Genomic DNA, 17318 nt, shown 5'->3' on the forward strand with positions numbered 1-17318 from the left:
GGAAGTCAGGTTGGAAGAGTACTACTTGGGGGGGGGGAGGGGTAGATCTCTTTGGAAGGGGACACAAGGGTTGAATGTGGGATAGAAGCCAACGGGGAACGAAGTTTCTGATCGTGGCGCTGAGGGTAGGGTAGGTCCTTCCACAGGGCTGGATGGAGCAATGGATGGGCTAGTGAGAGGGACCAGAGCTGGAGCAGGAGGTCTGGGTAGCCCACGAGGATGCGTGCTCCACCCCAGTGCTGCTCCGTCTTGGGCTGTACCTCAGCTTCTTGTCCTTTCCCAGTGTTTCCTTGTCCGTAAGGCAATGGCCACCCTTTAAGATGGCCTAAGCTTTGTCAGAACTGAGCAAGATGGGCCGAGACAGCCTCCCTTTACCCTGGAGAGGGTCCTGAAGCCACAGGTCACTTTTTATCAGCTGTGGTCATGGTGCATTAGCTCTGAAAAAGCTAGGCTTACACAGGGAAAGTTATCAGAATTCAGACCAGACTGGGGCCCACCTGTTGGTGCCTCATCTAAAGGACACAGCGAGCTCCCCACTCAGCACGTGTCAAAGGATCTCTAACCCCCTAAGCAAACGCCCCAGGTGCCCTGACCCCAGGAGAATGGCAGGCACCATCCTTACTCCCCCTACGAAGCTTACAGGTCCCCAGACTCCAGGATATCAAGTGGACCACAATAGGCCACACCTCTTTGCATCTCTCAAGTTGCATACTCTTCCCTGGTGATGCAAGACTCTCCTCTACTGCCTGGCCTCTCTCTAGGGAATAAGAGACAGCCTGGCCTTGTGGAACCTCCCCATTCCTCTGTACCTGTACAAGGGGACCCACCCCCCACTTTGCCTTACTAGAGCCTCCGACATGCCTGGCTGCCTGGCTGCAGCACTTGAGTGTGAACTCCTTCCAGAGCACCCACACGTGCTGCTGTACACACACGCTGTATGCTCTTCTAATCAATTTCTTACCCCAAAGGACAATCTGCCTCGGTGGCCCCGGGATTCTCTCAAACCTTGCAAATATGAGCCAGAGTTCCATCAGGACCGCACATAATGCTGGACTCCCGTCAGTTATGAGCCCAACATGAGCTTCCCCCGTAGGGGGCAGATGACAGACCCTCCTACCCTGTTCCTGTACCTCCTAGTGACCATGGCAACTCCGGAAGCCCATCATGGGATCAAGCTTCTGCTACCCTGTCTTCAGGGAGCTCACCATGTATACCGAGTCCTTGATGAGTTCAGATACTTACAACATCGGATGTACATGTTTGAGGAACTTTTTGCTTTCTGTTTTGTGGGGTGGGGGTGGGGTCACATGGGAGAATAACTGAGGGGGTCACATGGGAAAGTGATTGGGTAGTCAACATTCCCAAGCACCCTTAGAGAACCGGGTATACAGGTACTACGGAGGGCTGAGGCTCAGGGCCTGAGAACGCAAGGATGTGGGTACAGGGAGGGCCAGTTCAGAGGTGACCTTGTCCCCTCTCCTCCAAGAAGCCTGCCTGGAGATTGTCTATTATGACATGGTAATTCCAGCGATGGTGCGTTCATACTGTGTTGTTTAGTGAACAATTAGCTGGCGCTTAGCGTCTGCGACAGTGATGAGGTGGCATGCCTGATGGTCCTGAAGGGTTGGTTCCTAGGGCTGAAAGCAGAGCGGCTTGGAGAATCTGCACCACCAGGGGGCACCATCAGAAAGGCTAAAGCGGCCACTGCCTAGTCCTGGTGTTTGCACAAAACAGCCTACAAGGGCAGCAGCAATGTAGGTGGAAGAGAGAGGGGGAACTGTGGGAAGGGTAGTTGGCAGCAGAAGGAGACGGGAGAGACTGGTACTGAGAGCAGCTATCACAGGCCTGCACAGCTCACAGGGCACCTTCCCCGATACCTGCCACTCAACTCCATGAGTCTCCTGCCCTCATGTCCTTAGTAAACTTGATTAATATTAATATTGATTAGTTAAAATGTATTCATATTAATATTTACCAAAAGTCTAGCTGTTATGAAACTTTTTGTGGGTAAGTTAAGAAGTATCAAGGGCTATTGTCTGCCCCACTGTAGCCAGGGCCCACGGGGTCACCAACTTGGTCCATGTGCTGCCCTGTCTCTGGTACCAAGTGGCACTTGAAAACAATTAGCAATGACAGTGCCTGTCAAATACCAAAAACTTTAGAGTGAAAACCTTGGGGTCAACCCAGGCAGTGGTGGCGTGCGCCTTTAATCCCAGCACTCGGGAGGCAGAGGGCAGGAGGATCGCTGTGAGTTTGAGGCCAGACTGGTCTACAAAGTGAGTCCAGGACAGCCAAGGCTACACAGAGAAACCCTGTCTCCAAAAAACAAAAAACAAAACAAAACAAAACACACACACAAACAAAAAACCCAAAAAAGCAAAAAAACAAAAAACAAAAAACAAAAAAAACCCTCAGGGTCAACGTGATGCCAACTTGTGACACAACCTAGTTGGCAGCAGAACAGCGGTCCATGTGCCCCTCCCTCTGCAGTGACCACCTGTGGAAGGTGATGAATGATGCCATTTTCTACCTTACCTGGGGTCAGCCTTGGATTAGAGGAGGGTCTCTTGCCTTGGGTATCCATTGGCTGCTGTTGCTCTGGCTCTGCCCGTGGGGAGGATCACGAAGCTGGTCCAGGCTGTCTTCCCTTAGTCCCCAGAGAGCTCTACCAGTGGCTGAGTCAGAGGGGTCCTGTCCTGAGATGAATGGCGCTTCTAATAAAGCTAAGCCCATGTCAGTGTCCATCGGACTGAGTCATGGGGGCTCCTGGCAACTACCAGGCAGTGGGACATGGGACCCTAGGAGCTAGGTTGTGATCCTTCCCTGAAGCCCAGCATCACTTGGCTCTGAGCCGCCACTGGATTATAAAGGTAGGTATCCTCAACAGCCTCTGGACACAAGAAAGGCTTCCTGATGGATGGCTCTGGTGTCCTTGCTACCCGGGGACAGAATGCAGACACCTTTTGTCTCTCAGGCTCCAGGTCTGTTTCATCCTTCTGATAAAACTGGCTGCTGCCCAATTAATAGAAGCCCCTGCCCTGATACTGAGCCCTCAGCCCACAGATGATCACCCACTTCTCCTCAGGGGCCCTGACCAGTGCCAGTCAGGACCTCTTCTCTGATGGGCAAATGACACTAAAAAGCCATCTGACTCAGGGTTCACAGAGAGAGACTGGCACACAGGCAGGAAAGGGCGAGCCAGCGCCCAGGCATGTAGGGATGCTCAGAACCGAGGCTCTGAGTGTTTCTTCACTATAGTAACCACCCCCAGACCTGGCAGATGCTGGGACCCTTAACAGAGACACACAGAAGGAACTGGATTGCCAAGATTTACGCTAAGCGTTCTCCTATCCAGATGCCCCCGGCCTTGGCCAACACAGAACTGCTGTCCAGACACAGCAACGGGTAGACAGGTAGACAGACTCATGCTGATGCCTGCTCTAGGGCAAGAGTCCAGAGTCCATGGCTGAGGCCTCTCCTTCCACCCTCACAAATGGGCCAGCAGTGTTTGTCTCTAAGTGTCTGAGTACCTTTCCTGTGGGTAGCTGGAGAACAGGACTGGTTCAAAGCCACACAGTGGGCCTAGAGGGTTGCCTTACTTTGCCGTATAGACCCACACAGAGAGCCGTCGGGGCCCATTTATTGACCATGAATGATGATATGGGAAAGGGCTCGCCCTTTCAGCTAGGGGTCTAGGTGGAAGCTGATGGACGGGCCTCCCTCCTCTCTGCACTTAGTGGACTCCCTGCAAAGTAAATTCTTCAAGACTCTAACCCTGAGAGAGTGCAGCTTCAGAAACCTGTCCTATAGCTAAATGACTTCAGGTCTTATCTGTACTCCATGTTTCACCAAGGGAAACAGCAGAGACATACATATGTTAACTCATCTGTGGCCTGTGGCTTCTGACCTTTGACCTCCAAGTGTCTCATCACCTGCTTTGTGTGCCCATGTGTATATATAAACATGGACATGGAACATGCCTATACATGACCTTGTACATTTATACTATGTACTAGGTATGTGCATGTATGTGTGAATGTGTGCACTGTGTACATATGACTGTACAAGTGTGGGCATGTGATATATATATATGTGTGTGTGTGTGTGTGTGTATATATATATATATATATTGAGAGAGAGAGAGAGAGAGAGAGAGAGAGAGAGAGAGAGAGAGAAAGAGAGCGCTAAAGAACACGACCCATTACTGGGCATGGTGGTGCACGCCTTTACCCAGCACTCGGTAGGCAGAGGCAGGCAGATTTAAGTTCGAGGCCAGCTTGGTCTACAAAGTGAGTCCAGGACAGCCAAGGCTACACAGAGAAACTCTGTCTTGAAAAAAACCAAAACCAAACAAAAAGAACAAGACCCCTTGCACACTCACATGTGTATGGATATGTACATGTGTGCCTATGAACATATGAACATGCCTGTGTGAATGTTGAGCATATCATGTGAGAGTTCTCTGGGTGGACAATGGTGGTGCATGTCCTATGGAAGGGAAGGTGGGCCCACCCTTAGGGTGAGGTAGAGCCACAGGAGTTGCAACTGTTGGTACTACGGCAGTTGGTACTCATTCAGCTGGTTAAACAAGGCAAAAAGCGCCCATTATCTGCCTTCTGCTCCCACCCGGCTGCCCTGGTTCCCCGTCTGGACCCTGTGCATCAGTCTGGCTGTGCATCATCTCTGAGCATGCTCCCCAAGGAGCTCAGGCTCCCTATCTTTCCAGAGGCCCTGGCATCCTGGCATCTATCCCTTGGGACCATGACTGTGGTGATCACCAAGAAAGAAGGTGGCCCTAGTACTGGGTTGGGAAGATAGCTGGCCTGACTGGCCCTCCCCAGCTTCCCTGGGCTTGAGGGTGGTTACAGGAGACCCCCTCAAGCATCAAACGGCGTCTCTGGAGCCGTGTTATCCTTGTACATGTAACCTGTATCTCCGGTGATAACGCTGGAGATACTAGACAAGTGATAATATTGTGTTCCTATACCTGGTCATGGACCATGGCTGGGAGTGCATGGTCACAGCCAGACCGAGAGGTGGGAGTTCTCATGATGTAGCTATGGTATTGCTGGGGCTCTTGTTCCACAAGCTTAGTGGGGCCTGTGCCTAACAACCAGCACAGAGGGTGACCCAGGCTGCCTGGCATCCCTGACCTTACCATGCAGGGATCTTGGTAACCTCCCATGCCTTCCCCAGATCACCATGTTCCACCATGTATCGGGGGGGGGGGGGCGACAGATGCTTCTAGATGTTTCCTGCTTCTAGACGCAGGGTGGAGCTGGGGCATGCCACCACCCATTACTGACAGTTGCTTATGGAAGGTGACATCGCTGCTCTCCTGCCTCTGTCCACATCCCACGGAGGAAGAACATAATCTGCAAACCTCATATTACCATGCCTCTGGTGGCCAGGGTGCACACCTGGGTGTGGCTCGTGACCTCCGAGCATCCTCAGGCTCCAGCATCCCAGCATCACTGGCCTCGCTTTACCCCGGCTATGGCTCATCTTACAAGATGGGAACGGAAACCCTAAGCCATGTGATTATGGGGATCAGAGGGTCTAGCGAACACGAAACAACACGGTAAACTTTCTCAGAGCTTGGGGACAAATTTACCCAGGCGCCACTTCTCTGCCACTGGCTCCGTTCTCAAATGAGCACACCACTCCTGTGCATAGTGGCTCAGAGTCCCAGCCCTCCCTTGCCCTCATGGTGGGTTTAGGCCTATGGACGTTTTACACGGTGGTACTGAGACTCATGCCCCTGGGTGGACCAGGAGGCATCAGCCACAAGGAGGGCACTGGGATCCGGGGAGACACTTGCCTCTGGCCTGCGGATCTATTTTGCATTCTCCAAAGCACTGGTGTTTTCCTTTGTCGTCTTCTTCTTTGTGGAGTAGGGGATACAGCACACCCAGCTGGTCCTTGTCCTGGAGGCCAAGAACATGCAGGAAGTAAGAGTGCCCTTCCTACCCTGTAATGTGCCAGCTTCCTGGACAGAAGCCCCGACACTGCTCTCTCAGACCCCACCCCTTCCACTCCACAGAGGGACACAGGGCTTCCAGGCCACCCCAGCCAAACCAGAGGCCACGGCTGGCTGGTTATTGTTGTCCTTTGGGTGCGTAGGTCTCTTGTTCTCTGCCTAGAGGGACTCCTTAAACACAAGAGACCAGCTGAACCTAGTCCTCCTCCAGGCACCAAAGCTTGGAGGTGGAGAAAGGTAAGCTCCATCTTTGCTCCCCTCGCAGGAGGTGCTGGTTCCCAGTATGATGAGAAGGCGATCGATCGCTCAACTCATGACCAAAGCAATGGGGCCACTGATGCATGGCCAACTCATCTCACCGAGGGGTCTATAATGTTGGAAATGAATCAGGCAGGTGGTCACGGGAGAGGTACAAAGGGTGTCCCAGCATCTGATCAGGTAACTAGTCCCTACCAAGTAACCGCCAACTCTCAGGGCTGCTGTGGTACCTACTCTCCCTGGGGTAGTAAGCATTAGGGATTGGAACCCAGACCCAGACAACAGATTTAACTGTCCGGTCCTCAGGATAAGAATAAAGCCACCTGACGGCCCAGTGTCTGTGGCCAACTCCATCCAAGAACTGAAGAGAAAAAGAGTCACTTGGAAAAGTATGGCAATCTTGGTAAAAGTTGACGTGGTCACCTGTCATTGGCCTGGTCATGCGGAGGTCAGTCAGGGGCCACTTCCCAGTGAGAATGAACAAAACCTCACTCACTGAATTCCTTCCCCCAAGATGTAAGAGCTTGAAGCATAAGACAGTAACAGCCGTAACAAGAGTCCTTCAGCTGCCCACCAACTAAAGGCCAAGTGGAGCGCTAACACTGCAACGTCTTACCCAAGAGCCGTGATCGTGGGCGGCTTATGGTCCAGAAGGCACCCACCACCCTGCACAAACCCAGCCTGCGTCTGAGTATAACATCAAAGGTTGTGCAGCCTGGCAGTGCGTTGGTTCTATAAGGTAGGATTAGGGGTGATTCTAAGGCTCCCCCTTCTCTTTGCTATTCCACATGGCGTCAGTTCCCTGAAAAATGACATGTCAGCTTTACAAATCCAATAGAGATTATTTTGAGAAAAAAAAAAAAAAAAACCTCTAAGCCAAAATACTAACATGGACATTAATTCTGAGAGGTGAGAATTTGAGTAACTGCTATTTTGTGCTTTGTATTTCTCCGCATTGTTAGAAATGATGCAAAATAGATCCGCAGGCCAGAGGCAAGTGTCTCCCCAGATCTCAACGTCCTCCTTGTGACTAGTGCCTCCTGGTCCACCCAGGAGCATGAGTCTCAGTACCACTGTGTAAAACGTAGGCCTAAACCCAGCGTGAGAGGCTGGCTTCTCCCTGATGGCATCCATGTGTGTAGGGCCTTCCCAGCCCAACTCTCTGTAGCTAAGCTCTAAGCTGGAGACCCTGACACCACAACCTGTACCTGCTGCTTCTTGGTCATTTTGGTGGCTAATGGAATGGAGAGATGTGAGGGATGAAGGTGGCAGAGAAGTGGCGCCTGGGTAAATTTGTCCCCAAGCTCTGAGAAAGTTTACCGTGTTGTTACTTGTTCCCTAGTCCCTCTGATCCCCATAATCACATGGCTTAGGCATGGCTCAAGGGATGGAAGGAAGGCAGGAGGGACAGTGCTGCCACTCTAGTTAGGAGTAGGGATGTCACTCTGAATAAAAGCCCCCATGCAAGTAGTCCCTGGGCAGTACTCACTCATCTTCTGACAAGTCCCCTGTGTCCTTGATGGGGCTCTTCCCTTCTCTCACGGCACAGGTGACTATCTGTGGGGAGGGGTGGCAGAAAAACCTATGGGACCCACCCAAGGGACAGACAGGGACAGAGAAGGCCAGTCCACTTGACCCTGAATGTCATCCTTACAGGAGCGCCCACCAAGAACCCTGGATCCTTGTGTGAGCATCCACGGTCTCTAGGCTACAGACTGGGGAGACCTGGCCCCCTGGCCTAGCTCTGCTGTAAGCTGACACATCTTGAGTCCTTAAACTCAGGGTCTAATAAGTAGCCTCATAGAGATTTAATGTTCAGTCTTAAAAACAAACAAAAAACCAAACCAAACGCATATTGTGTGACTCAGAAGCTAAAGGTATGAGAGGTGTAATCTGGAAAGTGCCCAACCCTCAGGCACCCCTCAAACTTGTCAACAGAGATAATCAGGAACCACCCAAAAAGACATCTGTCCATTACAGCAGAGAACTGGAGGAGCAGACTCCAAATAACCATGTTGGCGAGCCACTGAGACAATCTCTTCTTTTTGTGGATAATGGCAATGGTGACGGTGGTGGTGACAATGGCAGTGATATTGGTCATGACTGTGGTGATGTTGATGGTGATATGACAGTGATGGTGATGACAACAGTGGTGGTGACAGTGACATATTGAGGATGAAAATATGATGGTGGCAGACATGAAAACAGCAGATTGTTGTTACAGTAGAGATAATGCTGATGGCAGTGGTGGCCATCACCAGTGGTGGTGGTGGTGGTGGTGGTTGTGGTGGCAGTACTGGTGGGGATGGGGGTGCTATTGGTGATAGTACGAAGGTCACTGTTTTGAGAGCTTCAGGAAACAATCTTGAGATGTGGGTACCACGGTTCCCAGTCCGTGATGGAACAAATCAAACACAAGAGGTTCGTGAGTATTTTGAACAGTTACCGACAAAGCCATACATCTCCCATTCTCCTAGCCTTCAAGTGCATCATTTCCTCTGCACAGTGTGATTTCTTCAGAATCTCTGGGTACCCAAGGGCCCAAGATAGTGCTAAAGAAAAAGAGAGACACAGACAACACACACACACACACACACACACACACACAGTGGGGCGACATAGTGGGGGAGGGGAAGGGGAGAGTGTGAGCGTAGGTGTCCCCATTTTCATTCTACTTCCAAAGTCAGTCCCCAGCACCAGCACCATGGAGGGTCCCTGGAACTTCTGGCCTTGGGTCACCCCTCACCGTGCATCGGTGATACCCCACCCTACAGTTCAGGTTTCTGGGCTGGCCGGTTTGTCTGTACCTCTTCCTCAGTATGGTCTCCCAGGTCGATTTCCACAAACACACACGGTTTCTGTGGATGGAAGCAGTAATCCATGAGTGAGCTGCTTAGGAGGAGCTGTGAGTTTCCGTCTCGTGGACATCTAGGTCTGAGTGGCTCCACCAGATTCTGGTGATGACAGAGGGCACAGCCCCATGACAGTGCTGACAGCACAGTGTCCCGAGGGTTTGCTCTGGGCAGGAGAGGGAGGAGTACAGCCTTCTGACCCATTGCTACTCTTTGGAAACAAGTTATTGAGATTCCAAGGGGGGTTCTTCCACCTCCATCTTGAGTGCTAGGCAGGTGACAAGGCACTGTTGAGACATGGGGACCCCTCCCCAGCCCCGACCTACTGGAAGTACATGGATCAACTCCATAGATTTGCTTAGAGCCAAACTTTACTGATATGAGGTCTACTCTACAAGGTCGAATGATCCAACAGTTAGCTCAGTCTCTGGCACTTTGGCTGGCCCAGAGTCTTAGCAAGGACTATCTGGTGTAAACTCCTAGTGAAAAAAAAATGTGTCCCACTGTCACCATTTCCTGTAACGCGGCCTGGGAAGGAGGACAAAGCTACTTTCCCTCATGAAGGTCACTGTGAACTTCCTAATTCTGTATGATGCTTGCACAAAAGACACACCTCAGTGGCCAAGGTCAGGCGTGAGGGGCTCTGGGGAGTCGGGGAGAATCTCTGTAGGACAAGCTCAACCAGAAGGTGAAATCTTCTCAAGATCCACACCTTTAGTGACATTATTTTGCAAGCTAGGGCAGGGTGCTGTGGGATCAGGCAAAGAGGTCCAGAGCTTGTCCCCCAATTCCCTTTCTGGCCCAGCTGGACAGCACAGCCCTCGCTCAGATGGCTTCATGGACTGCAAGCCTACAGTGAGAGCACAGCCCACTGGGAGCTGTGTACAGACAGACTTGTCCATCCTAACTCCTGTGGCTAAAGAAGTGCTTGCCTGTTTTTCTAGAAGGTGGTCCAGCTTCGTGGACTCTGACCCCTGCTCCTATAAGTCAAAGAAGACACCAAGAGGTGAGTACAGGGGATGCCAGACAGGACAACAGGGGTGCGCAGAGCTGCTGGAGGCCTGACCTTGGCCACTGAGGTGAATCTTTCTTTGCAGGCATCGTCCTGTTCCCTCGTGGCACTGGTCTCTGAGTCGCTCTTGTCTGTGTCTGTTTCCCCATACTTGTGGTCCAGCTTGCCCACCTCATCTTGGTTCTTTTTCTGTCTGTCTTCCTCTAGGCTTGCTTGACTGGAGGTAAGTGACAAAAGGGCAGTTTGGAATCAGTGTCACAACAGGAGCCACTTATTTTGGCTTTTTTTTTTCTCCTCATCTTGTTGGGAGACACCAGCCCCACACCCTCTAGGCAGAGACCTTAGGGCTGTGGTTAATCAGTGGATTGATTTGCCTGCCACTCATGCCTACTTTAGTGGCTTCCCTACCATAGATGGCTAGGGGAACGCGGTAGGAGCAGGGAACACAGGCACTTACTCACCATTGCCAAAGGCAAGACTCAGATAGATTCTAGCTTCGACATGTTTTGGGGTGCACCACCCAAAGGCCCTTCAAGCTCCACCCTGTCCTTTATCTGAGACTAGACAGTTGCTGCTACAGGCCTATGTGGCATGTTGGTACCTAGTTCTACCAACCAATGACATCTTCCGTGGATTTCTTAGTCACCAACATGCCTCCACTTCAGTATTTTCTGGTTTAGCATGCTCCACTGGTGTTGGCTCATGGGGAGTCATTTGTAAACATGCAGGCTGCTCTGTGGCCTGGACCACAGTGACAGACTTTGGGATCTGAGAAAAGGGCTTGGGTTCTAGCCTTCTAAGCCCTGTAGAAGACAGGGTGGTAGGAAGGGCAGAGGGATGGCTGTTCTATCTGGCCAATGGTGGGGCTGGTGATATACCCTTACTGGTCAGGAAGGAGATCTCAGTGGGCCCAGTTGACATGAGCACTAGGGTGCAGCTTCCTTTCTGGGAGAGGCGCATGGTGGACGTTTGTTGAGATACCTCCACCAAGCCAGATGGATGCCAGGCAAACAGCAGCCACAAGGGCAGCCTAGGAAGTGAGCAGGGCTGTGTGCGATTCAGAGGCACACCATGGTGGGTCCTGTTTTTAGATGAGTCCCTTGGATAAAGAGAGTCCTCAACCCTACCAACCATCCCTCTGCTAAAAGTTTCCTTTGGGCTCCTCCAAGTCCTTACCCTGGAGGGAAGGGGTCCATCCCAGAGCCCCACTACCTCAACCCTCACATTTCAGAAGAAGGTCTCTTCCACTCACCAGGTGGTATCATCAGTGTCACTTCTTGGGTCTTTACCTTGGTCCTCAGAGTCTGAGGAGCAAGGGCAGTTGGTTAGTACATGAACAGTCCAAGGTAAGATGCTCCCAGCACCTAGGGTCTTGTCATAGTTTGCTACCTCACAGGCTTGCTGTCCTGCCTGGCACTCCTCTCAGGGCAGGTTCAAGGCCAGCCCGAGGGTATACAGCAATGGCTAAAGAGATTTCCTTTTCTCATCTACCTTGGCTTCTTTGGCCGTGCTCCAAGCACTCTTCCATTATTCCATGCCTGGGCTCGAGCACTGAGCCCTCTCATGCCAGCCCAGCCCAGGCTCTTGTTCTATTACTGTCCACCTGTGACCCAGGCTGGGCATCCATGGCCTCCTGGAAGACACCCACAGGCCCTCAAATCTTCCTTAGTCCAGCATGGATTCTTGGAGTGGCAGAGCAGGGGACAAGGAAAAGGGACCTTCACAAGATGGCCACTCGCTGGAGATGGGATGGGCTTGCTTAGGAACATCTTGACCACCGACACCTTCCATCTCTGAGGGCCAGCACTGGGGTGATATTATCCTCTACCCCAAGGGGCAGGAGGCAGCATAAATGTGCTCAAGGCTGAGGGGACAGTAGCGCCAGGTGATCCTGGGAGGCACTAGTTGGTCTGTGAACTGTCCCCTGGCATGGCATGCTGCTCCTGCATGCAATTTCCTCCCCTCAACTTCTGGGGACCTTGCAGTCCAGTGCAGCATTCTAAAGGGAAGAGTCATGCACAGATGGCTTCTTCATGGAGGCCTCTGGACTCTCCTCCAGTGTCGCCACCTGTGCCAGATCTCAGCATGGACGGCTGGTGTTACCTGATCCTTGTGGTGGCTATGGGGCTCAGACAGGAATTTCAAAGTGTGAAATAAGGGTTCTGACAAAAACCCAAGCTCAGAGACTGGGTCGGGGGCTGTGCTGTTCTGGAGGGTTCCGACACAGAACCAGCCAGCCCTTTCTTGAAGGTTAGCTTGCAGGCTAGTTGAGGCCAGTACAGGAGAAACTTCCTCACCAGTTGTTTCTTTCATCTTTCCATGCATCCCAGCTCCCAACCCCACCCCACATGCTGTCCTTCAGAGGGATGCTGGATGCTTTGCAACCTGCCTCCTTCCCATAGGAGGCTTGTGTCTTCCTGTGCTCAGCACACCTGGCGTTGGCCTGTGCCATGTGTCCCCTTTCTCAAGAGACCTGCTCTTGTCACTCTGCTGCCTGCAGTGCTGGATTCAAGACTTGTGGACACCTGTGGAGGCAGCTGCCTGGCCAACATCTGTGAATGGCAGCTGCATGCCCAACAGAGGGAAGCAGGAGGCTGAGGCCTTTTAGCTGGGGGGGGGGTCTTGTTGGGGGGGTAGAGGAGGCTGTTACACAACTTTGCACCTTGGCAGTTCTCACATCCTTCAGGGAGGAAAAAAAAAAAGGAGGCTTCAGTCCCATCCCAGCCACAGATTGAGCCCAAAGGCTCAAAAGGATAAGAGGAGAGCGCGAAGGAAGGCCTGCATTCTGGAGGATTTAAAAATGGACTGGAGCTGGGCAGTGGTGGCACACACCTTTAATCCCAGCACTTGGGGAGCAGAGGCAGGCAGATCTCTGAGTTCGAGGCCAGCCTGGTCTACAGAGTGAGTTCCAAGACAGCCAAGGCTACACAGAGAAACCCTGTCTGGAAAAATCAAACATACATACATACATACATACATATTTTTTAAATGGCTGGAGAAATGGTGTTAAAAGCACTGGCTGCTCTTCCAGAGGTCCAGAGTTAGATTCCCAGCACCCACATCGGGGCTCATAACTCTAATTCCAATTCCAGGGGGATCCAATGCCCTCTTCTGGTCTCCACTGCAGTGCACAAACACCGTGTAGACATGCAGACAAAACGTCCATACACATAAAAATAAAGGAGTGGGCTGGGCAGTGGTGGTGCACGCCTTTAATTCCACCACTTGGGAGGCAGTGGCAGGCAGATCGCTGTGAGTTTGAGGCCAGCCTGGTCTACAAAGTGAGTCCAGGACAGTCAAGGCTACACAGAGAAACCCTGTCTCAACAAAACAAAACAACAACGACAATAATAGTAATAATAAAATAAAATAAGGAATGGAAGCTCTCTAGCAGGCCCACCTGAGGACACATGGACACGTGTTTGTTTTAGAAGATGCTCACTATTAGGCAAATCCTCTAGTCCTGATTCTCCCCGCTAAGTGCACTTAGGAAAGAGTAGTCAAGAGAAATGCAGGATTCCTACTGCTTGGAAAGTAGCTACTGTCTCCTAAGAGGAATGTGTCCTTCATGATGGCAGACTGTCCTGGAGGCTGGGCCAGGCCTGCCTGCCCTCCGGGAGGGCGCCACCCCCTACCTAGCTCCTTGTGTAACTTGCGGATGCAGACCGGTGGATCTCCCTTTTGGTGCAAGCCACCCACGCTCCTGCTCCTCTGGAGTTCAGCCCCCTCACAGGCCGCCTTGAGGTATCCATGGGTTATTCCTGAGGGCTGGGCTCCAGGCCCAGGTCGGTGCCTCCTGTGAGTGGTGGGATCCTTCTCCATCCTGACCCGGAGCGGAGGAGGGGAGCCACTGGCGCAGCCTCAGACCAAGAGCATCTCTGCCAGCCTTTCCCTGTCTCTCCTCCAGCAAAATGGTCCAGTGCGACTCACGCCCTGTTGCTATGGCGCTGCTGTGATGTCACAAGTTAGAGTTGACCGGTTGTTGAGGGCCATCCCAGAGGTCACTGCGGGCTCGAGGATTTTTGAGTGGTTTGGCGACTGTGGCTTTCCTGTACTTCTGGATTCTTCAACAGCCAGGGCCTTCCAGTCCTGTGTGTCCCTGATGCCTGCACTCTCTCCCATTTAAGAATCTTCCTTTTTCTTCAGAGATGAGGACAGCAGGAAACAAAGTCAGGAGAACGTCCCTGGGGAGCATGATCTGATTTACATCCTATGAGTCAGAATTCACCACCAAGAGCATGGCTTGGTAGAAGACATGTTGGTGGTTTAAATTACACTGACATAAAAACCCTGCCCTTACAGGATCGCAGCCTTGATTGCTTCAGTGGGAAAAATGTCTCCCAGTTGATAGTTGGAGGGTTAAGATCAAGGAGAGGCAGGGCTGGCTCCCCTGCAGCCTCTCTCAGGGTCTACAGACGTCATCTTTATGAGGCTGTCCCCAATCTGTCTTTGTCTCTTATATGATGATAAGCACACTGGATTGGGGCTTTCCCCAGTGTCAATATAACACACAACTCTCCACTCAAAGGAGATAAAGGTTTATATTGAGCTAAATACAAGTGACCATGCCCCAGAACACATTCAAATGACCCCCAGCTCCATGCTCCAAATGGGAATAGTTGGTCCAAGTTTTCTTTCTTTTAAATCGTGTGTCTGTGTATGTGTGTATGTACATGGTGTGTGTGTGTACATGGTATGTGTGTCTGTGTCTGTGTGTGAGTGCAGGTGCAGCTGCTGGCATGGTCCAGAAGAGGATGTTGGATCCCTTGGAGTTGGAGGTACAAGCAGTTGTGAGCCATCTGATTTAAGTGCTGGGAACTGAACTCTATGAGCAATGTGTGTGCTCAGCACTGAGCTATCTTCAGCAGGGCAAAGAAAGTCATAAACAAGGGCACTTTTCAAATACATTGCTGGGGTAATTAAATAGATGGGCCACAAAAACCTGCAGGGAATGACAGCTCTAGGCCTTGGGGACTAGCCAATGGCATTCCTAGCCTTTTGGTTGGGGAAACTAGAGTTTTGCTACTACATCCCAAATGGTTGCACCGGCTAGTCACAGACAGATGTTGGCAAGGGATGGCTATGAAGGTGGCTAAAAGAGGGCCCAAGATGAATTGTAATTAGGCTCTGGACTGGCAACATTCCAACCTCCCCACAATCATTGAGGGTCTTATCAGTGACAGCCAGGTTCAGTCCATGCAGAAGTGTTTAGTCACAGTCCCCTCTACTGGCCAAGAATCATAGTTTGTGTCCATGAGGCCACGAGTGTTATTTACTAAGCATTGTGAATGTCCCATGTCTATGGGGAAGCCTTCCTAGGGTGAAGTGACGAAGGTAACGCTGAGTAGTGGTGCGTAGTGGTCAGGAGAGCGGGGTGGGGGGGCCAAGGGGGGGTGGATTAAGCTGCTATGGAAGAGGCTCTTGGATCCTATCATTAAAAACTACCAGCAATCATGATTCGAATCTACTATTTTTTTAAAAAAGTCATTTGTATCTTACATAATGTGACATTTAACAGTAATATATCTAAAATTAAAATAATCCAGAACATTATCTCAGTAGACAGAGTAAAGGTACAGATGAGGATAACGGGCACTTTAAACAAACAAAATTTACTAGATCGACTCTGTTTCCTGTGTGTTTACAGCTATTTGTTCTCTATGAACTGTTTCGTGTTTGGAGGACTTAAATTATCTTTTCATTTTAATCTTTCTATTGGCTAGATTTATTTTATAGCTATAATCTGTTGTGGCGAGGCTGGCTCTAATCCTTAAGAAAGATCGGCGTTTCACTAGGTCCTCTGGGAATATAGTATAGATATGTTATGGCTTTCAGTTTACCATTTCTATGGGGCTCCTGAACATGTGGAAGAGTGGGTCTGACTCCTGTGCCTTCCCTTGGGCTCTTTTCCTTCTGATGGTTTGCCTTGTCCAACTTCAGTGTGGTTGCCTCTGTTCTATCTTATTTTCCATTTCGTCATATTTAGTTGGTTCCTCTCTTACACGCCTGTTCTTCTTTATCAGGAATCAAAAGGGAATGGATCTGAATGGGGAGGGAGGAGAGAGGGGGGCCTGGGAGGGACAGAGGGAGGGAAAACCGTAACCAAGACATATTGTATGAGAAACGAATCACTTTAGTAAAAAGAGGAAAAGGAAAAAAATGGTCTTCATTTTATAAATTATCATAATGCTCACCTGTGGGTACTATGGCACTGGCATTGTGCCAGACTTACCTGGGGACAGGAAACAGGAAGTCGCACTACAGGAGAGGTTTGATAGCGACACGGTACTCCTTTAATTTCCAATTTCCTTTTAACAAGATTATCTTTTCCAAATATTTTGGCACAAATAATACCAAATATATTATTTGTAACAGTGATAAAAATGAGATGATGTCAGACCTGCTAGAACGGGAAACGCCAGTCTATAACAACAATGTTCGTGACGTTTTATACCGTAAGTACAGGTGTTTCCTGATTAAATGAGTATGTAAGGTATCCTATAGGGTTTCCCATAATAGCCCAAGGTAAAGTGCACTTCGGCTCTGGATCTGCAACCTTCCAACCCGTCCACACTCTCGGAGTCCTTACCAGTCAGCCAGGCTTGCGGAAGGCGGCATGCTTGCTAGGGACCCTGATTCGCACTAAGAACCTTGTTTCAGTTTCCTAACTTCCCAAGACCCCTTTCTCAACATGGCTGTGCTGAGGCGTTGGGTGATACGTCTTTAACATATGGTGCTGGGGGCGCAGCTCCACCTAACTGCCTAACAAGGACCCTTGGTCCACTGCTCAGGTGAACAAGCCATGTACAGCTGGGGGAAGGGCAACCTTACTTTCCAGGGTTTCTGGTTGGGTCTGAGAATTAAACTGACCCTAGATATATTCAGCAGGAAAAAATTTAGGTGAACTTATTTGCCCGACATGAGATCTGTGCTGGTTAGGTTTTGTTAAGTTGACACACAAACACATCAGCATTAAAACCATACATTTTCCTTTGTTGTTTGTCGTCCCTAAGATGTCATGTTAATATCACAATAGAAAACACAGTTTAGCTTTTAAAAGCCCAAGTCCTTTAACAATTCCAATAATTTAAAAGTTTAAGTTCTCTTTACAAGTCCAGCATCTCTTTAAAAACCCAAGGTCTTTCAACTGCAGGCTCTTGTACATTAAAAAGTTCCATATTTTCTTATTCCAAGAGAGGAGAACCAGGGTAGTTAA

General features: G+C 50.5%; 1 protein-coding gene across 2 annotated transcripts; it reads right to left on the bottom strand.

Moving 5' to 3' along the window:
* Window positions 1–2557: 2557 nt before the first annotated feature.
* Window positions 2558–14176, bottom strand: LOC311584505 (uncharacterized protein C13orf46). Of its 2 annotated transcripts, none has more exons than XM_084758870.1 (8): window positions 13738–14176; window positions 11355–11406; window positions 10157–10319; window positions 10023–10070; window positions 9046–9096; window positions 7728–7795; window positions 5822–5927; window positions 2558–2691 (listed from the first exon to the last, which is right to left on the bottom strand). In XM_084758870.1, the coding sequence occupies exons 1-7, from the start codon at window positions 13922–13924 to the stop codon at window positions 5837–5839; spliced, it is 660 nt and encodes a 219-aa protein (XP_084614996.1). In that variant the 5' UTR covers window positions 13925–14176; the 3' UTR covers window positions 2558–2691; window positions 5822–5836. The 2 variants fall into 2 exon arrangements, with proteins under 2 accessions (XP_084614996.1, XP_084614995.1); XM_084758869.1 differs by having other exon boundaries at window positions 2562–2696; window positions 13738–14173.
* Between the last annotated feature and the right edge of the window lie 3142 nt (window positions 14177–17318).

This window comes from Acomys minous (assembly GCF_964271855.1).
Source record: "Acomys minous genome assembly, chromosome: 15".
In the NCBI taxonomy this organism is placed as follows: domain Eukaryota; kingdom Metazoa; phylum Chordata; class Mammalia; order Rodentia; family Muridae; genus Acomys; species Acomys minous.